Source organism: Saimiri boliviensis, chromosome 15 (assembly GCF_048565385.1).
Source record: "Saimiri boliviensis isolate mSaiBol1 chromosome 15, mSaiBol1.pri, whole genome shotgun sequence".
Classification (NCBI taxonomy): domain Eukaryota; kingdom Metazoa; phylum Chordata; class Mammalia; order Primates; family Cebidae; genus Saimiri; species Saimiri boliviensis.
Window position 1 is genome coordinate 80837531 of NC_133463.1, and position 27706 is coordinate 80865236.

The following is a 27706-nucleotide window of genomic DNA, read 5'->3' on the forward strand; positions in this document are numbered from 1 at the left end:
CAATAGCACTGGAATGCATTTAGCACTTAGAGATGATTTGTAAACCAGGTTCAAATCCTGACTTGTTAGCTGGGTCTTGGATGTTGTACTTTACCTCTGTAACTGACTTTCCCTCACTGTACAATGAGGATAATGACACTCACCTCTAAGTGTTGCCAAGGTATTAGAAATCGTATCTTCTGCTCAATTCTCTGCCCTGAATACCAGGCTCTGTCTGCCTACACAATATCTCTCTTGGAAATTAAAACTCAGCATGCCCAAGACTGAACTCCCCACCTCCCACTGCCCCAGATGACGATTCCAGATCTCTGTAAATATGGAGTCACCTTGAGGTTTCTCAAGCAGTTCAATGCCACCCTTGATTCCTTCCTCTTTCTCAAAAAAATCACAAATCTGAAAATCCTGATGTGTCTCTCTCCAAAACATACCCAGAATCCAATCACTTCTCCCAACTTTCACTGCCGCCCCACAATCCAAGCCAGCATCGTGTCTGGATCACTCCTTCTAACAGGTCCCTGACTTTTTCCCTTGCCCTGATAGGGCAGCTAAAGGGGATCCTTGAAGTAGTCTTCCCCATTGCCCCAGCCCTTTAGTGCACCAGTGTTCTCTCCCATAGACCTCCACTAGGAATCAAAGCAAAGTGCTGGCCATGTTCTCCCAGGCTATACAATTGGGTTCCACCAACCTTCTGACCACATCTTTCTACTTAGCTTGCCTCCCCTCTCCAGCCATGTGACCACCTGGTGGAACTTGGCTCATGCCCACCACAGGGCCTTTGCTCTTATTACTTAAGCTACTTGGGATCCCCTTCCCCAAGAAGTCCGTTCTGGCTCTGACAACTCACTGAGTGCTCTGCTCAAATGCCTCCTTCTAAAAGAGACCCTCCCTAACCACAGCATTTATCACTGCAGCCCCATGAGACTCCCTGTCCCTCTCACTTATTTTTTCTTGACACCTTACACACCAACTGGTTGGCTTGTTTGTTTACTATCTATATCCTGATTAGAATGTAGACTCCATAAGAACAGAGATCTTTGTCCCTTTTGTTTACTGCTGTTTCCTCTGCCTTGCACACAGCAAGTGCTGGATCAATATTTGCTTGAACAACATGAAAGGTATATTGTAGATGTTCAATAAGTAATCTTTACCATTATTAGTATTACATTAGCCTCCCTTAACCACATATACCATGAAAAGGATGTGCTGATGAGCTTAACTTTTTGGTTTATTTTGAATTATATTACTGTTGGTGAAAGTTTTAAAATTTAAATCATATTTTTGAAAATAATTCTTCCCTAAAAAGGAAATAGATTAAAATAGATTGCTTATTTAACACCCCAGACTCATAGAATGGACTTCATTAGGTCGAATGAGGAAACAATGGTGTCTCTCAGGTACCAGTAAGCCCCAGTGCTGCTCTTCTCTCTGGAGCTCCGAGCAAAATCCTATGATGGGATGGGATACTGGTGACGACAGGCCAGGTGGGTTCTGCTCACTCTTCTAAGAAGTGTGATTGATTTCCTTAGGTACAGGCAGGGCCTGGGACTCCTCCTGCTTGCTGTGATAGCTGAGCTCCTCTTTAACTGTCTGCGTGCTGTGGCCTGTGTACTGCGGAGGTGTGTGGGCCAGGTTTCAACCCTGCTTCCTCTGCCTATCTGCTGTGTGTGGTCCTAGATCAATGACAACTTCTCTACCCAATGTGTTTATCTGTAAAAGGGGAACTTTGAGATGTACCGGAATTGCTCACAGGTTAAAGGTGAGGTCTGAATACTGCTGGTTCTATGCCTAGTCCATACCTGGCCCTCAGGAGGTCATGTCACTTTCCCCTCTCAGAGGGGGTCACAGGCACTTGTGCCACCTCAATGCCATACTTGTCCTCACGCTGCCAGGGTTCTGACCAGTGGAGACATTTCTAATGGTCACTAACCCATGGGAAGTAAAAAAGGACTCCATTCATCTCTGCAAATCCTCTGTCTCCCAGAGCAGGCCCATCTGGGAAAGGACTGTGCCCTGAACAGAAACCTTGGGACATGGATATTGATGGTTCCCTGAGGGACACAAGTGGACCTGAAGGACAGATGATGATACTCTTCACCGACCCAGATGCGTGGACCTGACTCCAGGTCTGCTGCACAGACCTAGAACCAACCCAGACTTTGCTCAGGAGGACTTACCTTTTGGGAATAAGAAGAGAAGGAAATTCTACTGCATGGCTTGAGTAAAATAAAAGAGGAAGCAACCACCCTTATTCATTTTTTTTTTTTTTTTGAGAGAGAGAGATTTTTGCTCTTGTTGCTCAGGCTGAAGTGCAATGGTGCAATCTTGACCCATCGCAAGCTCCTCCTCCTGGGTTCAAGTGATTCTCCTGCCTCAGCCTCCCACGTAGCTGAGATTACAGGCATGCACCACCAAACCCAGCTAACTTTGTGTTTTTAACAGAGATGGGGCTTCTCCATGTTGGTGAGGCTGGTGTTGAACTCCTGACCTCAGGTGATCTGCCCACCTTGGCCTCCCAAAGTGCTGGTATTACAGACATGGGCCACCACGGCAGGCCTTCATGCTTTTAAGACATAGTCATCTTGTTCACCATTAAGATGTATCTCAGTGAATAGCCTGCTCAGCTCAGGTGGATTGGATTAACCACTTGGTAAGCTACAAGCAAGGTGACACTGTTTTAGGAGGTTTCTTGTTGGACCTTTCACATGAAAATCTATGCACCACTTTTTAGGTGTAGATTTCTGTGTCAGTAGGAGTCAAACTTTATTTTTCCCTATTCAGATAGGTGCTTGACTAGCATCCTTTTTTTAAAAATGAAAACAAAACAAAAATAATGTATCATTTCCCTACTACTTTCTAGTCTCTCCTTTATTATAGATTGAGTACTCATGTTGGGTCATTCCATTTCTGAACTTTATTCAGTTCCTACATCACACTGTTTGAATTACTTTACATATCATGCATTTTTCTTCACTATCTTTACAATAACTGAGTAATAATCACGACCTCCACCACCATCACCACCACCCCCATCATCATCATTATCATCATTCTCTTGAGAGCTAAGAGTTACAAAGTGCTCAAGATGTGCCAGTAGTTACAGGCACACTTAGTCCTCACATCAGCCTTCTGAGATTGATATTATTATAACCTTCATTTTGAAGATGAGAAAACCGAGCCTCGATGGTAGTAAGTAGCATTCCCAAGATCATCTAGCTAACAAATGGCTGCACAAGGTTCTGGCCAGGTTCGTGAGAGCCCAGTCCACCAGGGCTTTCTACTTTATCTGAGTGCCTCTCTCAGCTATAACCCTCCTATCAAATGTGTCCCATCTTTGAGAGAGAGAAGGATATTTCCAGGCCAGGGGACAGATAGATGCTGGCTTGGGTTTGCTGTATTTCGTAAACAACTGGATGAGTAAATTTCATCTCAATGGGGTTACTAAATTTTACGAAATGTTTAAACATCTGAGGTTGGCTACTTGGGGCATGACTGAAGTTTATACTGGAGTGGAAATTCACAATCCAGGCAATACTAACCACAGGTTGGGCTGTGTGAAGTCTTACATGAAGGAAGTTCCGGTTGGAGGCTCCCCTTTTTCCTGCCAAACCACCAGCTCCTCTCCTCTTCGCATAGGGGTCCCTGGCAGGTAAGACCCAACATTGAAGGCAGGGGTAGCGTTTCCATAAGGCCAGGGAGTGGCCTTGCCCTTGTCTTAGTCTCACTGACATCCGTTATAGCTGATCCATCTAGGTGCTTGGAGATGCCGTGTGCTCTGTGCAGAAGTGTGAGCCAGGAACAGAACAGTTCCAGCCCAGAACAGCAGGCTCTGGAAGACTTTGGTCCTGAGTTTTGGGGGGCTGCAGATGCAGGGGACAGTGCAACCAAGAACACAGTGATTGGAAGGACACTGTTGGGCAAGGAGGGCTTTGCCTTCTCTGACCCTGGGATTCTGCTGATGGCTACTACGAACCTGCTGATATTTCTGCTGAGTGCCCATTCTTATCTGAAGTCAGCAGTCCAGAGGGTGCTATCTGCATTCAGGTAACACTTCAGATGTTAATTTAATGCCCAGCCAGTGCTGACGAGGCACGATTAATTTGGGGACACTTTAACACCATGTCACTATGCCAGCTTAGCAACCTGGCTAATTAATTTTTTAAAAAGAAGTAAAAGGTTTATTTAAAGAGACATTGAAATAAAAACTAAAGAGTCACTGCAAATATTTTGATGAAAAAAGGGAGTTTGCAATTCTATATATGTCAACAAAGGTAAAGCTATAACCTTGTTGATGCACATATATGGAATTTTATGTTTTTTATTATAAATCAGTAAAGTATAAAAGAAATATATATAGTGGTAAGCATGTGGGTTTCAAATAAGATAGATCTGAGTTTAATCCAGGCTCTTCTTACTAAAACAATGAAGCATCACTCATTTAATCTCAATGAAACCCAGATGTCTCACCTGTAAAATGGGGACAATGCTTCCAACATTGCAGTGTCATTTTGGAAACTGGAGATGGCTGTCTATGATGTGCTTAGCCTCGTGTTGGACCACAATAGGCTCCTTAAACATGCTTTATACGTTAGAGTCCAACGTGAGAACTTCACAGACATTGTAAACCACTCTTGAAGTAGATTCTGTGCACCAAGAGTTCTTTGGTCATAAAACCTCCTCATTATATTCCTGTACGTGGAATTGGTTGAACTGGAGTGGAGGGGCTTGCTGGGTTTACCTGAAGGGATGCTACCCAGTGCAGGTTCACTTGTGTGTTCTACACTCAGCACAGGGGCAGAAAAGCTGTTCCACAGGGAAGTCAGGCTTTTGATTCCAGAATGCTCAGCCTTTGCAGTAAAACAGTGACACAGAAGACAAGAACTCTAAGACAAGTGTGTTTTTGAGTAAAACAGTGACATAGAAGACAAGAACTCTAAGTGTGCAAAATCACACACATTGCCTTCTAGGTGGCCAGGCTTGGAAACACTCACAGTTAATGCGTGCCCTGTTCTCAGGAGAGATGGAGAGAGAAAGAATCAGAATAATTAAGAGGTTGCTTCCTCAAGTAAGTATTGCAGAGGTAAAGACCTAGATCAGAAAGTCTTAATGAAAAAGAAGATATGAAATATTATCAAAAGTTTTGGTGTTAAGATATGTGGGAGTGTCATAAGTAACACCCCCCTTTTTTATGTTCAAAACTTACAATAAACAACCATGACATCCATGGAAGTTATAATAAGCAGCCGTTACAACTCCAAGTTTTATCTAATTCATAGGAAAACTTATAGCACGCAAGGAATTAGTTCCTTCACCATTTCATTTTCTGTCCTTGTTGAAATGACTATAGAATTCATGATTTAAAATGAAGCTATGTTCTTCTTCTTATTATTATTATACTTTAAGTTCTGGGGTATATGTGCAGAACATGCAGGTTTGTTACATAGGTATAAACACGCCTTGGTGGTTTGCTGCATCCACCCCCCAACCCCCATCATCTACATTAGGTATTTCTCCTAATGTTAGCCTTCCCCAATCCCTCTACCCCCTGCTCTCCTTTCCCTAGCCCTCCACCACCTCCTGACAAGCTTATGAGTGAGAATATGCAGTGTTTGGTTTTCTGTTCTTGTGTCAGTTTGCTGAGAATGATGGCTTCCTGATTCATCCATGTCCCTGTGAAGGACATGAACTCATCATTTTTTATGGCTGCATAGTATTCCATGGTGTATATGCACCACATATTCTTTATCCATTCTATCATTGATGGGCATTTGGATGACTAAAACACTAAAAGCAATGGCAGCAAAAGCCAAAATACACGAATGGGATCTAATTAAACTTAAGAGCTTCTGCACAGCAAAAGAAACTATCAGAGTGAACCAGCAACCAACAGAGTGGGAAGAAATTTTTGTGATCTACCCATCTGACAAAGGGATAATAAGAATCTACAAAGAAATTGAACAAATTTACAATAAAAAAAAACAATAACCCCATCAAAAAGTGGGCAAAGGATATGAACAGACACTTCTCAAAAGAAGACATTTATGCAGCCAACAAACATGAAAAAAAGCTCATCATCACTGCTCATTAGAGAAATGCAAATCAAAACCACATTGAGATACCATCTCATTCTAGTTAGAATGGTGATCATTAAAAAAATCAGGGGACAACAGATGCTGAAAAGGATATGGAGAAATAGGAACGCTTTTACATTGCTGGTGGGAGTGTAAATTGCTTCAACCATTGTGGAAGACAGTGTGGCGATTCCTCAAAGATCTAGAACTAGAAATACCATTTGACCCAGCAATCCCATTACTGAGTATACACCCAAAGGATTATAAAACATTCAATTATAAAGACACATGCACACGTATGTTCATTTTGGCATTGTTTACAATAGCAAAGACTTGGAACTACGCCCCTGTTTTAATTGCCTGAGTTCAGAGTTAATGAGAATGAAGCAAGGAGGGTGACATTAATGGATGCTCATCCACATGGAAAGGAACATCAGGAGTAGGCAACACATGTCTTCTCCAACAAGAAGCTTGATCTAATTTGAAAATAAAATGTTGCCTCTTAATTGATGCTCAACATGTTACATTGTGTAAGGCATGCAGTTGGCTTCAAGGATCGCTACACTGTCTTGTGATCTAGTAAAAATATCTTTCAAAGGCCAAAATGGAATTCTATTTCCCAAAATTATCACTGTTGTTGATTAATTTTAGGATTCATTGCTCAGTTTATTTTTGTAGCCAACTCTTCTGGTTGTCTATGCAGTATGCATTCTCCCCTTCTTTCTCTCTAATAGAGCCCAGCTTTTCTTGGGTGCAAAACAGTACATGGTTAAAAATACTGCAGCTCTAACTCCCTTGCAGCAAGTGGCAGCCAGTGAAATGGTGGGAGCCACAATGTAGGTCCTTGTGTGTGACAAGTGTGCCCCTCTTACTTTCACACTTTTCTGGGGTTTCTTGCTCTTCTACGTCCTGTCCAGAATGTTGATGCACTGCTTGAAGGTACAGCAGCTAGTTTGTACCATGAAGATGAAAGGCATGTGCTAAGTATGATGGGAAAAGGAGATTGACAGAGCCAGTGTTTCTGATTTAGTAGTCTGTCCCTGGATTGCTCAACCCTAGACTGGCTAGACGTCTTGCGTATCACACAATTGTGTGTTGGGTTTTCTGTCATGTGAAGCCAAATGTATTCCTAATTGGTATAATTTTGAATTTTAACATTACACTAACAGAAGGCATTGACTTTTACTGTCTAACTTATAGGACATGATTAAGAAAGGATAATAAGCCATTAACTGACACAGGGGTCTGATAGGGAGAGTTGAAAAGCTGAGTGGCTAGTTCTTGGCAAAGAGGTGTTCTTCTCGGAGAGACAGAAGCAGTAACAATTTTTATAGTCACGAGTTAGAACGCAGAGTCTGAAAAATGGTCTTACTAGGACAACAGAATAGTTGAAACTTTATAGAATCCTGGAGGAGTAAACCCTGTGAGCAGATGCTGGTCTTTGAGGGAAGCAGCGAGGGATAAGATAGACCAGAGAGACTGTGATTCCATCTCAGTTCTGCCATTTACTGCAATGTGCTGGAGTAAATTCATCAATTGCCCCAGAACTCAGTTTCCTTCTCTGTAAAATGAGGCCATAAAGTCTACTTGGAACAGGAAAAAAATCCACATCCTAGTCCATGCAAAGTCAACCCTGGAGTTGACCATACCTGCACAACCAGGTGTGGCAGCCCTGCCTAAGTATGTGGCTGCCCAAAGAATGATCCTTTGCTATGGGCATTAACTTATTTTACCCTCACAACACCAGTGTGAAAAGATATGGTTATCCTTTTTCTATAAACAATGGAACCAAATTTCAGAGAACTTAGTAACTGACCTGACATCATGCTGCTACAACATGGCAGTGTAAAAATCTCCTCCCATAGCTGGGCACAGTGGTTCATGCCTGTAATCCCAGCACTTTGGGAGGGCGAGGAGGGTGGATCACCTGAGGTCAGGAGTTTGAGACCAGCCTGGCCAGTGTGGTGAAATCCCATCTTTATTAAAAATACAAAAATCAGCTGGAAGTGGTGGCAGGCACCTGTAATCCCAGCTACTCCAGAGGCTGAGGCAGGAGAATTGCTTGAACTGGGGAGCTGGAGGTTGCAGTAAGCCTAGATTGCACCATTGCACTCCAGCCTGGGCAACAAGAGTGACTCCATCTCCAAAAGAGAAAAGAAAAGGAAAGAAATCTCTCCCATCCTGGGTCCATTTAGTTTCATATGCAATCACGCTACCTACCAGTAGAGATCACTAGCCTTGGTTTTATGGCAGGAAAACCAAGCTGGGCAAGTTGTCATACAGAAGAAACACTCCATTTCACAGACTGTCCTGGAGCACAGAGTCACCACATCTCTAAGTCTTGGCCAATGAGAAGTAGGTAGAAGTGGGAACTCCAAGAAACTTCCTTAATTAATTAGGCATCTGTGGACATGTACTTTTCTCCTTTGTCTGGCTGGATGATGACTGTGATGGTTGGCGCTCCAGCAACTATGTCAGGCCCTGAGGCGACATTCAATAGAGAAACTATGTGCTTGAATGAAGGAGCAGAGAGTTAGAAAGCTGCTCTCTGATGACGCCATGTAACTTCCATACTCACTGATTAGTCCATTCTCGCACTGTCGTGAATAAATACCTTAGACTGGGTAATTTATAAAGGAAGAGGTTTAATTGACTCACAGTTCTGCATGGCTGGGGAAGGCCTCGGGAAACTTACAATGATAGCAAAAAGCAACGAAGAAGCAGGTATCTTCTTCTCAGGGCAGCAGGGCAAATTGAGTGCAAGCAGGGGAAATGCCAGATGCTTATTAAACCGTCAGATCTCATGAGACTCATTACCACCAGAACAGCATGGAGAAAATTACCTCTACCTCATCCCGCCTTTGACATATGGGGATTATGGGGAATAAAATTCAATTCAAGATGAGAGTTTGGATGTGAACACAGCCAAACCATACCACTCACCCTAAATTTTCTACCTTTGGACTCGTTTGATGAGGGAAAAATAATTGTTTCTCTTGTTTTATCCATTTATTTTATTTTCTATTATATGCGGTAAAATCAGCCCTAACTGATAAATCCTAACTGAGATAAGTGATGCACCTATCGGTGCTACTGGTTTAGAAGCTTAGCCTGGGGTAGTGGGTCACACACATTTATAGCTCTGGGAGAGTAGGAGAGTGGGCCAAGGGCAAGGTCTGCTGAGAGGGCCAGGGGTGTCTTCACATTCTCAAGGACAGGCAATTATGCAACACAATAAAGAGCCCTGGGTTGGAGTCAAGTCTAAATCCAATTGCTGGTCATGCTCACATGAGCTGTGTGGCTCTGTGCCAGGTATCTTGGCCTATCTGAGCCCCCAGCTCATCATCTGTAAAGCAGAGATCACATAAATGCTTCTACTGCATTAGTGTAGTTATGAAGAGCAAGCAGATGCTGAATGTGGAAGCACCCAGCACGGTTTTGCACCCTAAAAGGTGCCCAGTCCATGAGTACAACATAGCTGAATCTGAATCTGGAGAGAAACCCATGAATTTTTCAACTTTTTCGCTCTCTCCTCTCTTTTCCTCTCTCCTCATATAATCCCACCTTCCTTTTCAGTGCTTCTAATCAGACTTAATTGCTTCCCTCCATGGTCCCACCTTGATGCTTCACGTAGTTGGGATAAGTACTCACACAATGAGCTGCAACTGGAGGGCTCCTCAAACTGTGTGCAGCCAAGGACAGGGCCTGGGGTTTAATGTCTCTGTGAGCCCAGGGTCTGGCTGTGGCCTGGTGCTCAGAGGCTCTCGACATCATTTGCTGATATCAAGGGCCTTGATTTTTCTCTATCCTGGTAGGGAGGGATGGCTGTGGCGAATGCCAGTTATAATTTTCCTGACACCTCTCATGATTAATGAAGTTATATTTAGCTTCTAAAATCACCACAACCCAGAGCAAAGGCCATCTGACCGGAGACCAGACTACACAGTTGATGTGCAGGTAGTCAGGAGTGAAAAGGGATGGCCCTTGGGGCCAAGGAACCTGGCTTCATTCCCAGCCCTGTTTTCACTAGGCCTGTGTGTTCTCACGGGCTTCATGACATAAGTGACAGGTAGTTATTGAGATGACTAAATGAGTGTCAGGGACTGAGGACACAGATACAGGAACTTGACTCCATACTTCTCTCAAGCAGCCATCAATCTGGTGTGGGAGGCAGACTCAGAGGCAGCCAGGACTGAGGTGGGAGGGCAGAGGGGTGAGCGTGGCCTGCAGCAGGGTGGGAGATGGCCTTGTGGAAGGGCTGCAGGGCCTCTAGCATCCCTCTGACCCTTTTGTCCAAGTTCCTGGCAAAGAGAAGGCGCTCAGCAAATGTCCACTGACGAAAAACGGGGGCATGAAAAGTGCAGAAAGCAGACCTCAAATTAAATCCACAGCTGAGTGGAGAGTGCGGTGTTACTACCTTCAGCAGCTTCAGGGTATGCAAAATCTCGTGTGCTTTTGAGGGGAAGTAAAAGATCAAGACAAATGGGTGTCTGATCTTTTTTTTTTTTTCAATTCAGTCAACAAAGGTTTCCCACATGCTCCCTCTGAACCAAGCACTGTGCCAGGTGCTGGGGCTGCTGAGGTGACCAATCCAGCCCCTGCCTTCAAGTGGCATATAATCAAGGATAATACAGATGAATAGAACAATAATGGCACACTGAGGCTATTAGGGTTAAATCAACAGGTATCCTACTTTTCAAAACAAAATATAGAAAAATAGGCAGGGCACAGTAGCTCACGCCTATAATCCCAGTACTCTAGGAGGATGAGGCGGGTGGATCACTTGAGGTCAAGAGTTCAAGAGCAGCCTGGCCAACATGGTGAAACCGTGTCTGTACTAAAAATACAAAAATTAGCCAGGTGTGGTAGCATGCACCTGTAATCCCAGCTACTCAGGAGGCTGAGGCATGAGAATCTCCTGAATATGGGAGGCAGAGGTTGCAGTGAGCTGAGATCACACCACTGAACTCCAGCCTGGGGGACAGAGTAACACTCCATCTCAAAAAAAAAAAAAAGAAAAAGAAAGAAAGAAAAATAATATTCACAAGAATTATTGTGCCACTTCTGGGTGCAAGCAGCAGTCTGAAAGACATGATTTGGTTGCTGGAACCTAAGAAATGTGGTTATTTTAACAATTTGTGAGGAGAACTGGATGGGATATTTAGATGGAGACTGTCGCCAAGCATCCCGAGTCCACAGCTGTCAGTCATGCACACTCATTTCAGGGGCTTGCGGGGTCCAAAGGGAGAGCAGTCAAGAATCCACTTGTAAGCCTGGTCAGGGGACGGTGAAAAGCAGTGACGAATGGGAGGGATTTGGAGGATAAACTTCCCACCCCTGTGAACTCACAGCAGTCTCTCTCTCCTGCCTCCTCAGCAAACAAGTCAAACATAAATGGGAAGGAAGAGAGAAAGAAGAAATAGACAAATGTCTGGTTTCCTGCAAAGCCAAAAGCGTGCAGGACCCCATATGAGATGACAAGTGATTAAAGGTATTGTTTTAAAGTGGAGTGAACATAAATTGAGTGCTGTTAAAATATTGTGGTGAGTATGGACACTTGTGGAGGCTGGAGGATACCTGGGGCTTTGGTTTGGGGATGGAGTTGACAGTGACAGCGGCCCTTTGAGGCAGAGATTTCTCAAGGTGACCTGACAGGTGATTTTTATAACCCATTAACCACTAAAGAAATGACATGTTTTCGAAGCTTTTCTTGGAACAATTCTCAACGGGAAATTATTCTCTACAGTCTACACACTTTGTGAAGGGTCAGATCATAAACATTGCAGGTTTTGGGGCCATGGGAAATCTGGTGCAGCTATTCATGTCTGTCCCTGCAGTGAGAAAGCACTCAAGAACAAAACAGAAACCAGCACTGCTGTGTTCCAACTAAACCTTGTGGACAGTGAAATATGAATTTCTGTAATTTTCACATATCACGAAATATGATTCTTCTTTCCATTTTTTTCCAACTGTTTAAAAAGGTAAAACCTGTCCTTAGTTCACAGGCTGTACAAAAACAGTCAGTGGGAAGATTTGGCCTGTGGTTCATTGATACCCACTCTCATCTTCAGAGAGAGTCCCAAAGAGCCAGCACATCACCACTGACAGTGATCCCTAGAGTGACCAAATGCAGTGGCTGCCCTGTCTGTCCCAAGTTCCAGGGAGAAAGTATCAATATAACGACTACAAAAACAGTCTAAGAAAAAGTTGACGTATATAAAATGTTAAGTATCTATATAAAATTAAATATGTATGTGTGATAAATGTGGTATGTGTGTATATGTGATCTCATGCATACTCATCCTCAGTGGGATCTTTGCTACTTGATTCCATATATCCTTTGTTTTTTGGGTAAAGACAATTTACTAAATGTGTAACTAAATGAAGTGGTGATTTAATGATAGTACATTGTATTAAATGAGTTAAGAAGGCAGGAAATATCCTGGCAGGTCACACATCCCATGTGCTGTTTGGGATTTTTGTTTCTGAATGGCAAATTTTTGTTTGTAAATGGCAGCTTATATTCTACTACACTTTTAATTCAAGATTATTGATGTAGAGGGACACTATGAGACTTTGTTGCTAATCTCCTATCTGGAAAATTTACCGAACGTATTTGTTCTAACAACTTGTCTTTTCTCTCACAGGCTTTCTCTAAAAATAATCCCATTATCCGCAAGTAAGGATACCTTAATACCTCTGACTTTCGTACTTGTCTCTTTGAGGGGGTCAGAATCTGCAGTAGCATGTTGAGGAGTAACAGGCATAGAAAACATCCTTTTCTCGTGGAGAAAATGAATTTAAATAACTGATCTTCTTTGAGGATTTTGTGTGCTGTAGGTTTTTAGTAAAAATTCTTACCAAGTTAAAGTTCTTTTTTAAAGATCCATTGTTCTAAGAGTTATTTTTTCCTTTTAAAATCATACTATTAAAATTCTGACCCATTGACATGATGATGTAATGCCTCTCCCTTCCCATAGATTAATGTAAATTAAGTTGATAGAATTCGTAATGTTAAACCACTTCTGCTTGCTAGTGATGTGTGAGTTGTAATGCAATGACATTAAATTAGTTACTTTTATTTTTTTGAGACAGAGTTTTGCTCTTGTTGCCCAAGCTGGAATGCAGTGGTGCCATCTTAGCTTACTGCAACCTCCACCTACCAGGTTCAAGCAATTCTCCTGCTTCAGCCTCCCAAGTAGCTGGGATTACAGCCATGCACCACCATGCCCAGCTGATTTTATATTTTTAGTAGAGATGGGTTTCATCATGTTGTTCAGACTGGTCTCGAACTCCTGACCTCAGGTGATCCACCCGCCTCAGCCTCCCAAAGTGCTGGGATTACAGGTGTGAGCCACTGCACCAGGGCAATTAGTTACTATTATATCTAAGAGTTTATATTCATGTTCATAAACAAAATTACTCCATATATTTTTTGAATATCTAGTTTGATATTAAAAGCATTTTGTCATATAAATATTTAACCAGCTTTTTCATCTCTTTTCCTTTTTGAGATCACCTTGGATGATATAGACTATTTTATATTTTGAACATTTTCTCGAATTCTCATAAAACTTCCAAGGACTCAGGAATTTAGTGATGGAGGAAGGAGGTGGTGGGTCAAAGTTTATTTCTTAACATTGTAACGTTTTAAAAGTTATTGGTCCATTTAAGTTTTCTATTTTTAATGCCAATTCTGTCATGTGATAGTTTTTCTGAAATTTTAAATGTATTGGTGTATAGTTTATTTAATATTTCACTAAGAAATTTAAATTTCTTTTACACAGGTAGGCATGTTCATGCTTTTATCCTGTATTTTGTTGATTCTCTTTCTATTTCGTCATGTGCATCAGCTTCCTCTTCCTTCTGAACATTTTTCCCAGAGTTTACCTGATTAGTCTCTTCAAATAAACAGGCCTCTCTGTCTTTGTTGTTGTTGTCTGCTAATTCATTGATTTCTGCTCTATCTTCGCAATTGATTTTTCTCTTCTGTCTTTGGGTTATGTATGTTTGCTTATTTTCTAGCTTCCTGAGTTGAATTCTAAGTTTGTTTTCATCTTCGATATTTTCTAATACATGTACTCAAAGTTCAAGAAAAGTTGCGAAGGACTTTGGAATGGGCAAAACTAAATTATTGGGTCACCTCTCTGGCTCATTTTCCTTGTTGTCTCCAGATTTCATTGTCTATTTTCATAAGTATGTAAGTTGCAGAAAATTCATAAGACAAAAATGTGTCAGGGAGATTGCATTTGGCCATTGCCCTGTGGATAGACTGATTTTGCATCTATTTGTAAATTCATTTTATCATCTACATGCTATGTGCTAGTGACTCTTGAATTATCCTTTGAAGCAGTTATAATAGCCTATAGGTTCAGTCATTAGTGAGCTAAATACAATCTCTCACATTTATTTATCCTATATTTATAGGAGAGTTATAACTTTCTCTTTATCCAAAAATGTGTATTTTAACAAAAGCTCTAACTTTTCTTCTAAGCAGTGAGCTTCATCTTTCAAATTTTGACAAATGGTCTTTTCATTGTCATTTAAATTCATTTATTTCTTTTTAACCCAATTATCACTTTGTAGTCTGTTTTTCAGATTCAAACCTTGTTTTAGCTGTCCTTTTTTTGATTCCGAATTTTATTGTATATAATCAAATAGGCTTCATTTATATATGCATATTTTATTCTAAAAATTATATTATTCTATGAAATCATTTTATTCTAAAATGATATACATACATAAATGAAGCCTATTTGATTATATACAAAAATTCAAGGTATAGTACAATGACATATAAAGTGAAATGATAGAGAAAAATGTAAATAAAAAATTAGGTCATTGGAAAATATATTATAAAGCAGATCTCAGTGTGCATACAGGCTGTACTCATTACGGCTGTCCAGGTGCATTAGTCCGTTCCCATGATGCTAATAAAGACATACCCGAGACTGGGTAATTTATAAGGAAAAGAGGTTTAATGGACTCACAGTTTCGCATAGCTAGCGAGGCCTCACAATCACGGCAGAAGATGAAGGAAGAACAAAGGGACTTCTTACATGGTGGCAGGCAAGACAGCATGTGCAGGGAACTCCCCTTTATAAAATCACTACATTTTCATGAGACTTATTCACTATCACGAGAACAGCATGGAAAAAAAAAAAAAAAAACAAAAAAAACCAAAAACCTCCCCTATGATTCAATCACCACCCGGCCGGTCCCTCCCATGACACATGGGAATTATGGAAGCTACAATTTGAAATGAGATTGGGGTGGGGACACAGCCAAACCATATCACCAGGTATATCTGGGAGTCTCTAGGGAATGGTGGGGTGGCTGAGGAAAGACTCACAGTGGTGGGAGAACAAAGTGGATATAGGAGTGTTTAGTGAGCCCCAAGACCATCTCCAGGTTTGGTCATTTGCTTGGAGGACTCACAGGACATGCCTATAGCCATACTCATGGCAATGATTTATTACAACAGAAGAATGTAAAGCAAAATCAGCAAAAGGAGTTGCATGGGGAAAAGTCCAGAGGAAAGCTCCCAAGAGTCCTTTCCCTGTGGAGTCAAATGGCATATATTTAATTCTTCCAGCAACAAGTTGTGCCATGTGTGAAATGTTGTCTATCAGGAATACTCTTAAGAGACTCAGGGCCCAAGGTTTTTAATTGTCTCCCTCTACCTGGCACATATCAAAATTCCAGACTCCCAGAAGGGAAAGCAGGGGTTCAACATATACCACATTGTCTGTTTACGTACTGTGAGCCACCCTTATCAATTCTGGGGATAATGGAAACCCTCCCTAAGTCCAAGTTGCCACATGATGGCCATGTCTGCAGGTCTTTCTAAGGATAGCAGCCTCAAACATGCTCTGTTAACTCATTTTGGGGGAAGAACTCAACTTAATGAGAGTAGGGGTTGGCTTCAAGAGCTGTCCCAGGGACAGACTTTAACCTCCCGAGAATAGTGGTGCTTCAGAGTGTAGCATGCTGACAATTCCAAAATATGCCTTTAGCAGAACCTGGGGAAATTGGCTGAATCCTGAGGAAAGATATGGTTTTGCATAGTGCAGCTACTTAAATAAAAATACCACTGCCCTCCTGACTTGGAGGAGAATCCTAGGCATTCAGGAGAAGAGACTAGGCACCGAATGTGTCATTGTCTGACGACGTGCTGCAGCTCTGCTGGTTACCCAAAGCAGCAATTGCATGAACAATCTCTAAACAAAATAAGACCACAACTGTTCACAAGAAATGAGGCCAAGCAAAGTTATGCTACCAGAAAGAATATACATGACTGCCATATGGAGTCCAAATCAGGTTTTTTTGGAAAATAATGCTCACGGTGTGAGGTAGGTTTTATTTTGTATCTCAGAATGGAAGAGTCCTCTCCTCCTCCTGCCCTGTTCTAAGGGGTAGAGCTCACTCTTCCAGATGGCCACACCTAAATCTCACAGGGTCAGCCTGCAGCAAAACAAGACCCTACCTTTCCTTCTGAGGCTCCCAGGATGATGCCAATGACAAAGTTTTTAAGACACAACAGGAGGCTTAGCTTTGATCACTTCTATAGAGAGGTCTGGTACTTTCAAGAAAATGGTACAGCTGGAGTCCTGTTGGGGAAGAGGATTAAGAAGACAGGGCTTGAGAAGAGAGAGGAATGGAAGCATGGATTATGAAAAGAATATCAATTGAGGACATCAACTCAAGTCCTAGAATATGAGGCTTTGCTTCTGGAATGACAGTGAAGGGGCTGGTAGTTCTTTCACCAGCGGTGTACAGTTAGGTCAATTCTTGGAGATTTTCAAAAGAATACTCGAAGCTTTCTTGGAAATTCAGTATGTGTTTTTACTCTGAGGACAGGTGAGAACAAGGACAAGGGATCCCCACTCTCATGACTCTCACCATGAACCACTGGCTAGGTGATGGCCACTGACCATCCACGGTTGAAGACACAGGAGAGGGAGATGATATTCTCGCTTCTACCCCAGCACTCCCTACTTGCACACAGAACAAAGGGCAGGAAAAAACATTTTCAGTTCATGCACAAGTAGTCTATTCTCTAAAGTCTGAGAGCACTCAGGGAACTGCACTGGGAACTCTTCTATTAATAGTAAAGGATTGCCTGCGATTGTTGGACATATTGACATGTTGGCATGGCCAGAGCCCATGGCATGAACAGTGGTCTAAAGAACACCAGTAGACACTGGAGTCTTGAGGGGAGGATGTCTTCAGAAGGTGCTGTCCAGTTGAGTAGGGAAGCATTGGCACTGTGAGAGGTTCCCCAGGAATATATGGGGACACAAGCTGAAGATCCTTCATCAGCAGATGGGGCTAGAGCCAGGGAAATGTGAATTGAGGCCATGACAATGATCCCAGATAAACTCACATACTGACACCTTGGGAAATTTGAGTTATATTAGATAGAATGCAAAGATACTACCAGAAAAATAAGTAACGAATAGGTAAGTGCAATATTATAGTTCAGTGTGGCTTTGAGAGAAATACAGCCAGAGGAAATTAAAATTTTTCTTTTCTATTTTTATCTGCATCACCTAAGGAACATTAAAGAAGATCTAATTCATAATTCTGAACCACTCTTCTAAACTGCTTCTGAGAATCTTTATTTGGCCTTGCATCGATTTGTAAATATTTTTATCTATAGAACCCTCCCAAGGAAGCAGAGGCAGGCAGTGGTGTGGGTTCTAAAAATGGCCTTGGGATAAAATTAAATCTGTATCTTCCCCACCATCGCCCACATCTTTTATTGGTACAACAGGTAAGGAACCACCTCCTTTTCTTGACAGCAGGGGACATCACAATGTCACCTAAGAGAACTTGAGCTTCACGGAGGAGGAAGGGCGTTGTGGCAGACTGTATTTTCCAAAGATCTCCCAACAATATCGCTTGTTCCACGTGCTCTTTGAGAAGCTTGTACTCTCCCCAGCAAGAGGTAGAGACTGGCTTCTCCCTTTGAACCTGGGCAGGCCTCTGTAATTTCCCTGATTGTTAGAGTATGGCAGAAATGAGCTATGCAACTTCCAAGGCTGTTTTTAAAACACCGTGCATCCCTTCATTGTTCTCTTGGGGTGCTCACTCTCGGATCCCAGCCACTCTGCCCTGCCGTGAGGAAGCCTGGACTAGCTGTCACGGACATGTGTGGCTGTTCTGGCTGTAAGGCCACTTGAAGGCTGGTCAAAAGCATCAACTGCCAAATGCATAAGTAAAAACACCTCCAGATGATTCCAGCCTCCAGATTCCAAGTTATCCCTGGTTTGGGGGTCTTCCAAGCTGAGGCATAAAAGACAAGGTGTCCTCATTACGGCTGTTGGCACTTCTGACCTACAGAGACCCTGAGAATAATAAAATTGTTGCTTTATGTCACTAAGTACAGAGTGGTGGTTGGTTAGGTAACAATAGTAACCAGACAGCATTGTTTTTCCTTTGTTGGTGAAGATGAGCAGAGTAAATAATATGGTTCTCCATAACCCTGGGTCCTGCTGCAGGGAGCTCCTGGGTCATGGTGGCCCATGATTTCTCACCTAAAATAGCACATGGACTGGTGCCCTTACTCAGTGCAGCTGAAGCAAGATGACAGCTCATTAGATCAGACTTCATTTCTATCTGACAAAGCCTCCACTGGTTTATAATGATTCCAACAATGGATGTTCTTGTCAAGGAGGAGATGCCCTGTGCACATTGTCTGCCTTCTCCTCCACCAGCAGGACCTTCACTCTGTCCCTGGGCCCTGGCGTCACTCCCCACTCCTGGCCAAGCCTGAGAGGAGCTCCCCTGGGCCCCTCAGATCAAGCACACCACAAGCCTCAGTCTAGGCACACCACCAGCATGGGGTCAGTGGATATGTCACACTGGCTGGTCAGGGATGGTGACAACTTTGGTGTTGCAGGCAGGATGGGTGACCTGGCAGAGGTGGCCGGAGGTATGGCACATATATAGCAGATTGGGGCCCAGAGCTAATGTGTTCAGCCTTGCCCTTGGATAACAAAGCGGGCATTTATATCAAGGTGGGCTGAGGCTGGGGGCACGTTGGCACAGCAGATGATGGAGATTAAATGCAGACAGGGGAAAAGGGTTTGGAGAGGGGAGATGCTTTCTTTGAGGTAGAATTGACCGGAGTTAGCCGCCAATTGAATGGTGAATATAGGACACAGTGACAGTGTTTTCTAATCTGGGTGATTGGAAAGTGAATTCACAAAACAAAAGCCAGAAGGCTCTCCACAGAGGCCGATTAAGATGAAGTGGCAGAAAAAACGAGGAGGAATACATCGAACCGTGTATGGAATCACGTATAAGGCATCCAGGAGAAGACAGATGAACTTTATGCACAAACCTCAGGACTAAAATGGAGATTTCAGAGGCATCCATCCAGAGCTGGTGGCAGAAGCCAGGAGAATGGGCCTGGGAGGGTGTGCCCAGGGAGCAGAGGGTTGCGGGGAGAGGAGACCCTCGGTGATCAGCCTTCATATGACGGCTGGAGGGAACAGAGTCCTCACCAGAAGGAACATGAGAAGGGATCATGGGACCTCGGAAGCGAATCTTCCCTCGGATGGCTCCTCACATCTTCTAGGTGCTTGGTGAATGTGTGCTGAGCGGAGAGCCCTGGCAGCTGGACAAGCTGCAGCTGATCTCAACACATAAGGAAAACACCAGACCAAATGCAAAGAGCAATCATTAGGGAGCAGACGTAGAAGAGAACAGCTAATTTAGCTTGGGTCTGCCACAGAGCGGTAGACACATTGGCCTGACATGCGTCAATTGCAGATGGGGTAGCACTTTCCATCCAAATGTGTCAGGAAAGCTGTGACAGGCTGAAAAGGGTGACAGACACATATCGCATGTTGCAAATCCGTTATCAAATGGAGGGCAGCCTTCCCATGGGCAAGGAAGGAGGACAGCGCCACTCAGGCCCAGGGGGCTTCAGCCAGGCTCACTTCTACCCAGTGGTCACTGGTCAGTGGTCTCTCCTGGACATTTGCAGGCCACTCACGTGCAGAGGCATACAGCTGCAGACTCGGCAGACACAAACAGCTGTGTAGGGGATGGTGACTGGGATGGACACCAAAGGGCGGGTTCATGCTACTCAGGAAAAGCTTGAGAAGAAAATCAGAAGGAAAATGCATGGCATGCAGGGTGTTGGGCATCATGCCTGGTGAGTTTCTTCCTCCTGAGGACTGGGAGGAGATCCAAAGGCCTCCACTGCCACTGTTGGTGTTGACGTGGGAGCTATAAGCAAAACAGGCCCCTGGAGGTAAGAAACAAGCAGAGGCAGAGCGTGAGAGGGTGGCATGGGGGACTTTTCAAAGAGCAGCTGGAGCACCAGGTTCTGGAATCACTGCTTATTATCTGTGTACTTTTAAGCATGAATGTTCACCTTGCCTATGTAATCCAAACACAACAGATTTGTCTCCCATGACACCTTCACCTTTCTTCATTGGGGTTGGCCACTTCCTGCCCCGCTGGATGATTTAGGCAGATTCTGTGGCATTTCTTCTTGGCTCTTCAGCCACTGGGCTCGTATTCTCCATCTCTATTCGGAGATGAGACTGTCCCTATAATGGTCAAAACCCTGGCATCGCATCCTGTCTCTTCTCTCCCTTTTCTGTCCCCTTCTCGGGATGCTGAGGTTAGAAACTGGCAACAGAAAAGGTGGTGACAATGTGTTTCTTCCTCTCCCTTCTCTCATCCTGCTCATGTCATGGTCTACTGGACTTCTGGATCTCTAGCCCCCTCCAACAGTGTGGGAGAGGTGGAGTGGGGAGGAAGGAAGATAAAAGGGAGCATGCTGGCTCCGACTCCTGCCCTTTACTGTGCCATGTGCCCAGGAAGATGACCTCAAAGGACCTCATGAACAGGCTCCCTCGCCTCTGGCTTCCAGTGGGTTTTGGTCACCAGGAAGATTGAGCAAGAGATTGAGGGGAAGGAGGGAGTCAGGTTAAGATGTCTATTCCCGGGGCTGTCTTTCTATGAGTGGCGCTGGGCAGGCTGCCCCTGGAAGAGGGTCCCAGCTCCTGTCAGTTTCCTACTAGACTCAGCTGTCTCTCTGGGTCCTGGTGTCCACTCCCCTTCCTTATTCATTCAAGTCAAAGGCTAGGAACAGCAGGACCTTGACTGTTCTTAGGGGCTTGGTCAGGCTTCCCACTCTGTGGGGTTAGGGGAGAACTGGAGGTGACTTTTCTCCCTCGAGACCCTTTCCTGGCCTTTTCAGAGGCTCTCCTTTTGCCCCTCTCTCCTACATCCGTGGCTCTTTCCAGTCCTCTGAGATTCCGTCCTCAGTCCCTGGCATCCTGCAGCACATGTCAGCCTCTTCTCAGGCTCCTCATGCCTCCAGGTGGTACAAACGAACAGTGCCCTAGATGAACCCAGACCGTCCTTTCCTCAGGGAACCTCAACCAGCGTTAGGAGAGGGCCACATTCTTCCATTGCCCAAACATGGCCCTTCTCTGTCCGTCTGGACTGATTCAGGCTGCAGGATCAGACCCCGGCCCACTGTCATTTACAAGCTTCCCAGCTATGACTCATGTACCAGCCTGTGTACCCCCAACTTCAGAAAACACTACCCTAGGGGACACCAAGCAACACAGTGGTCCACAGTTATGGTGAGGCCAGTTTCACTCTGCTTCAAGAGACTGGGATGAGAAAGTTTTAGTTCTGAACCTAGTTGGGTTAGTCCCTTTACATTTCCTCTTTAGCTTATCACTATTTGTACCTGTGATTTGTAGCTGCAAGACCTTCATGGACACTTCCAGCATTCCATTTGGAAATCCCTTTCACTAAATGCATCAAGGCAGTAGGCGCAGCAAATAATTTTTTTATTACCACAGGCAACAGTTACTGAATTGTCTTCTACAAAACAAGGACCTTCTTTCCTCCATCAGGAAGAGCATGTTCCTTAGTTCCCTGTACGTCCTCACTGACAGCCTCCTGGGGTCCATTAAGTTTCCTTAATAGTCTTGTGTAGCCACAGAGATGCACTGCTCAGACCTCTTCCAGACAGAACCTACCACAAGGAGTACAAAGAGCCGACAACCTCAGTGCCAAGTGCCTCCCAGGTCCACTGCAGCATTCAGGCGGAGGCCCCCACACTCTTCAAGGCAGCTTCCAGTCAATAACTCAACATGGCAGGGGCATCCATGCTTGGCCACTTCTGCCCAACATGCCTGTCTTCTACCACAATCTGTGCTGGAGCTCCCCATTGGCTGAGATTTTCCCAGAGCTGCAGTTAAAGGATCCTGCTAGTCAATCCCTCTTCCTCTTCCTTCTGCCTCATTTGACATGTGTCAAAGTGCATCTAAGCTTGAGAGTCTTAAGACTTTCCATTTGTACTTCTGCTCCCCCTTTTATCCTTATTACGCAGGTATTAACCCTAACAAATCTCTTGCAATTCTAACTTCTTCTTGGTGCCTGTTTCCTGCAGCATCCAAACACGTCAGCCTCCTCAGGGTCCTTCCAGCTTGACTGCTCCCTGGTCCCCAGCAATAACCATATGTCTTAGGTTTTTGTTGTGGTAGAACCCATTTCCAGGTACCAAATCTGTTCTGACTGCTTTTGCTACCAAAAGAAAAATTGCTCCCCTCCCTGTGTCCATGTGCCAGATATAGGTGATGGGGAGGAAGGCAGCACATCACACTGCCATGTGTGTACCTATGCAACAATTTTGCATGTCCTTCACATGTACCCCAAAACCTAAAATGCAAAAAATAAATAAATAATATATGCTGAGAGCAAAAAGAAAAATTGCCCCCAAAATTTAGTAGATTAAAACCATTGTATTTTGCCCACAATTTTGTGGGTTCGATTTCGGGAAGGCTTGGCAGTACAGCTTTCATTTGGGGTCTCTCCTGCTATTGCAGCCAGATGTTGACTAGAATTGCAGGAATCTAAAAGCTTGTCTGGACTGAACACCAAATATGGCAGACTTGTCTGTCTGGAAGTTGATGCGGTAGCCAGGAACACTGCTGAGGCTGTGATTGGAATGGCCGTGTGTGACATTTCCAGCATGGCAGTCCCAGAGTGGTTGAACTTCTTACATGGCTGCTGGATTCGCCCAGAGCAAGTGTCCCAAGAGAACCAAGCAGAACTGGTATGGCCATGACAGCCATCCAGTGGTATGGCCGTGACAGCCATCTAGTGGTATGGCCGTGACAGCCATCTAGTGGCATGGCCGTGACAGCTATCTAGTGGCATGGCCGTGACAGCCATCTGGTGGTATGTCCATGACAGCCATATGACATCATTTCCATAGGTAAGAACAAGTTTAGCCCAGATTCAAAATAAGAGGGCAGAGACTCCACCTCTTGATGGAAGGGGTGTCCAATAATTTGCAGATGTTTTCAGACTTTTAAAGTGACAAAGTTTTCAGACTTTTAAAGTGACAAGAGTAGCAGCCAACACTTAGTCCCACATATGGCCACTTAAAAGCCCTATGGAACCAGTCAGCCACCTGGTGGCAAGTTGATTACACAAGAACAATTCTGTGACGGAAGAGACAGACTCTATTTTCACTGGAAAATGCACTATTCTAAACATAAATCTGCCTTCCTTCCCTATAATGCTTCTGCCAAAACCACCATCTGTGGACTTTCCTAATAAATGCCTTATTCACTGTCATATATTCAGCGTCAATTCTAATCAAGCAACACAATTTCCAGCAAATGAAGCATGCCAATAGAACGATGCTATAGAATTCAATGAACTTACCTGGAGCAGCTGGCCTGATAGAACAATAAAGTGGCCTTTTGAAGGTTTAATTAAAGTGCCAGCAGGTGATACAATGCTTTTTGTGGATGAGGTAATGTTCTTTGGGATATAATATATAATCCCATCCAATATATGGTGCTGTTTCACCCATAGCCAAGATGCACAGATCTGGAATCAAGGGATGGGAATGAGGGTGGCCTGCTCACTACTGCCCCTACTAATTAATTTGACAACATTTTACTTCCTGCTTCTGGAACCTGGGGCTCTGCTGGTTTAGTGGGATTGGTTCCAAAGGAAAGAGCACTTTCATTAGAAAACACAACAATGCTGCCTTCTAATTGCAAGTGGAGACCAATCTGACCATGTTGGGGTCTTTGTGCCAGTGAATTAATAGGAAAAGAAGGACTGGCTGGGTGATTTCACCATCACAAGAAAATGAATAGCTATTGCTCACAGGGGAGTAGAAGAGAAGAGAAGAGGGAGGAATTTAACTGAAATGCAGGTAATTCTCAGGGCATCTTTTTTTAGTACCTCCAGTTTTGTGATAACAATAAATAGGAAACTAAATAACCCAATAAAGATAGGACTGCCAATGGCACAGAACATGCAGGAATGAAGGTTGGGTTGCCCCATGAGGCCAGGAACTACCCTGTGGAGGTGCTTATTGAAGGAAAAATAACAAGAAATAGGCAGTGGAAAGATAAGGCTATAAATATCAGTTACCAGCTGCAGCCATGTGATTAGCTTCAAAACCAAGATCTATAGTAGAGATGGTATTTCTTTCTTGCTTTGATATGAATATATATGTGTATAAGCACACATATCCATATATAAAAATCTATCTAGTTTCTAGAAAACTCTTCCCCCAGATATCCTCCTGGTTTACTACTTTACAGCTGGATCTCCCTGGGGAAGAACCTTGCTATACTGCCAAAATTTTATTCTATAAATCTTCCCTGTAGCTTTCTGCAAAAAGGCCCACATTTACCAGGGTGACTGTGCACTGAGAGGAAAGAAACACCCAGACATTTCAGGGATTACTGGACATTGGCTCTGAACCAATGGTAATTCCGGGACACCCAAAACAATACCATGTTCCACAGTTAGAGTGGACCACATATTTACATCCACATATGAATCCGTCTATATACCTAAATTCCCTTCACTTTGTTTCTTTTTTTTCCATTCTAAAGTAAGATGTGTTAATCACTGTATATCTCAATATTTAATTCATAGGATATAAAAATGAGAGTGTGACTCCCTTAGGAAAGAAATAACCGTCAGTCATGGATGAAAAAGATCACATGGAGGACTCTGTGTATCTTTTTTGGGAGAGGGATAATGTCCTCGTCTGCTTGGACTGCCACAAGAAAATACCATAGAATGGGTGCTTAAAACAACAGAAATTTAGTTCTTCCAGTTCTGGAAGCCAGGAATCCGAGACCAAGGTGTCTGCCAATTCTCCTCCTGACTTAGTGCCATGTCCTCAGATGGCTGAGAGAGAGCGCTGTCTGGTGTCTCTTTCTCTTAAGAACACAAATCCCATCATGAGGAACCAACTCTCATGATATTATTTAATCTTAATTATCTCCCAAAAGCCCACCTCCAAATACCATCACACTGGGGGTTAGGGCTTCCGTATATGGATTTTGTGAGTACACAATTATTCAGTCCGTAACAGATAGCACAGTTTGGGTTGTTTAAGGGATAATTGTATTAGCTTGGTCAAAAGTATAATTTTGCTTTCTCTTTATGTGGAAGTTAAATATAGTCCTGACAAATGTATATGGTTTGCAAGTTGGTGGAGTTTCAGTTCTGTTGGATTATGATATGTCAACCTGGCTAAGGCTGGGAACTGTTTTCTGGAATTTCCTTCCCTACGTGGTTCCCGGGTAGAGTTGACCACACGAGGAACCTGCCTGATGTTTGGGAAGAAGAACTGAAGAAAGATATTATACTCAGTCATCATCATCAGTCACAGTGATGGACAGATGCAGAAGAACCCAGACCGCCTCAGCGGATCCTTGATCTCTACCATTCTGTGTCTATCCCATCTTTCTTACCACAGGCCTGCTGACGAAGGCTGGCTCCAAATCCACCCACCAGGATCTTGGTCACGGACCAGAGGAGTAGTGGATAAATAGAGGCAACATTCTCAGCAGCGTGGTAATTTCCATAGACCTATCCACAAGCTCCCAGCCACAGCCCTACTTCAGCTTCTCAGATTGTGTGCAAGTTCTGAATTGCCTACCTGCACCAATGCTTCTTCCAATTCTCCACCTCTCCTTTCTAGAGCTTCACTTCCCAGCTCTTCCCACATTTGTGTCCAATTGCATTCCCATAACCAATCCCCCATTCTCATCATATTTTTCTAACTGATGCATTTTGGTTATCTGCTAAACATTAAGAGAGTCTTCCATTGGAAGCCTGTTTAATAGAGAAAGGCCCTGTCTGAAAAAACACACATTACCCTCGATCCCCTCACTCTGATTCTCCTTCACAGCTCTGACCACCACCTGAAATAGTCTGTGTGTATGCATTTGTCTGCTTTGTTACTACTAAATCCCTGATGAACACAGAGGTCGCTAGCATTCAATAGTTGATCAATAAGGATTTGTTGAATGAATATTTGGGGAAACTGATTTAAATGCTATGACACCATGATCAGTGTAACAGTAATTTTTCCTACAGTATGTGAAATATTGAGTTTATAATGTTCTAGATAAAGAACAGGTAAGATATTTAAAAAGTAAAGAAGGAAGTAGAGGAGGTAGAGTCGAATGGGGAGTAAAAAAGGTAAAGAAGGAGAATAAGAGGAAAAAAGTAATTGAGAAGGGAGGCAAAGAAGGAGCAGGAAAGAGGAGAGAGAGGAGAAAGGGAAGAAGAAGAGAGAGGAGGCTCTAAATGTAGGGTTGACATTGTACTAAGTGCTTTTCTGCAGCTTATCTTGAGATAAACCTGTGAGGCAAGTGTTATTATTCCCAGATTATACATGAAGCCACTAAGGCTCAGAGAATTAAAGGACTTGCTGAAGGTCTTTACAAAGTGATTGAGCTGGAATCCAAATATAGGGTATCTGATTTCAAAACTCATATTCTTGCCATTATATCATGCCACCAGAGAAAGCAGACACATCATGAGAAGGAAAATGGAAATGCTGTTGAAAATCATATTAAAGTATTCCAACTGGATCTGAAATTACAGTGTTAACCTCTAAGCTTGACCAATTTGCTGAAGTACCAATTTAACACTCAGTCCTTTTATCTACAACTTAATCTACAGTTCTGGGATTTATAATCAATGTTTTATGCAACAGTTCTATGATCTTACTAAACATTGTCAATACCAACCCTTTATTACAGGTAAATGATAAGTTATAGCATTTAACCCATCATTATAAATTGTAAAGCATACATTTTAATCTGAGGCTAGCTTAAGGATATTACTATGCACAGTAAGAGTTAAAACACTGGAGTAGCAATATTGACAAATAACTGTTTACCCCAGGAATCACATGCATACAGTTTCTACACCCACCAAAGCTGGACCTGGTAAGTCTCAGCCAATGACAACGCAAGCAGATGTTTCAAATCAGTGGAGGCACATCAGGGTTGTCTTCAAAGGTTGGGTCTTCCTCACTTGGTATAATTTTGGGTTCAGATCGTCTTCTGGGTGTGCGTTTTTTCTCTTGAACAATGTTAGTCACATCAGGGAATGAGTGCTTGCTAGGGTCTACTTCTAGTTTCTCCATGTGCTTGCTTCTACAACAGCAAAAAAAGACAAATAGAAACTGATACTACATCATTTAAAATTTCAAATAGATTCAACTCATCCATCCATTTATCCAGCAAACATGGGCAAGTAATATCCCTGGAGCATAAAAATTTTTTAAAAATAAAAGAGAATATCCCTAGAGTCAAGAA

The 27706-nt window shown here is 43.3% G+C and overlaps 1 protein-coding gene across 2 annotated transcripts in view; it reads right to left on the reverse strand.

Annotated features, from left to right (window-relative positions):
- Window positions 1–15027: 15027 nt before the first annotated feature.
- DNAAF11 (dynein axonemal assembly factor 11) overlaps window positions 15028–27706 on the reverse strand; it is a 103062-nt gene continuing 90383 nt past the window's right edge. Inside the window, exons 12-13 of one of the 2 annotated variants that reach the window (XR_012514186.1) lie at window positions 16555–27544; window positions 15028–15627 (exon numbers count right to left, since the gene is read on the reverse strand). Coding sequence is in view for 1 of the 2 variants with exons in the window: in XM_074387146.1 (XP_074243247.1) it covers window positions 27370–27544 (175 nt within the window). In the remaining variant the exon portion in view is untranslated. Of the gene's footprint in view, window positions 27545–27706 lie in introns of both variants that reach the window. The other variant, XM_074387146.1, reaches the window with a different exon arrangement.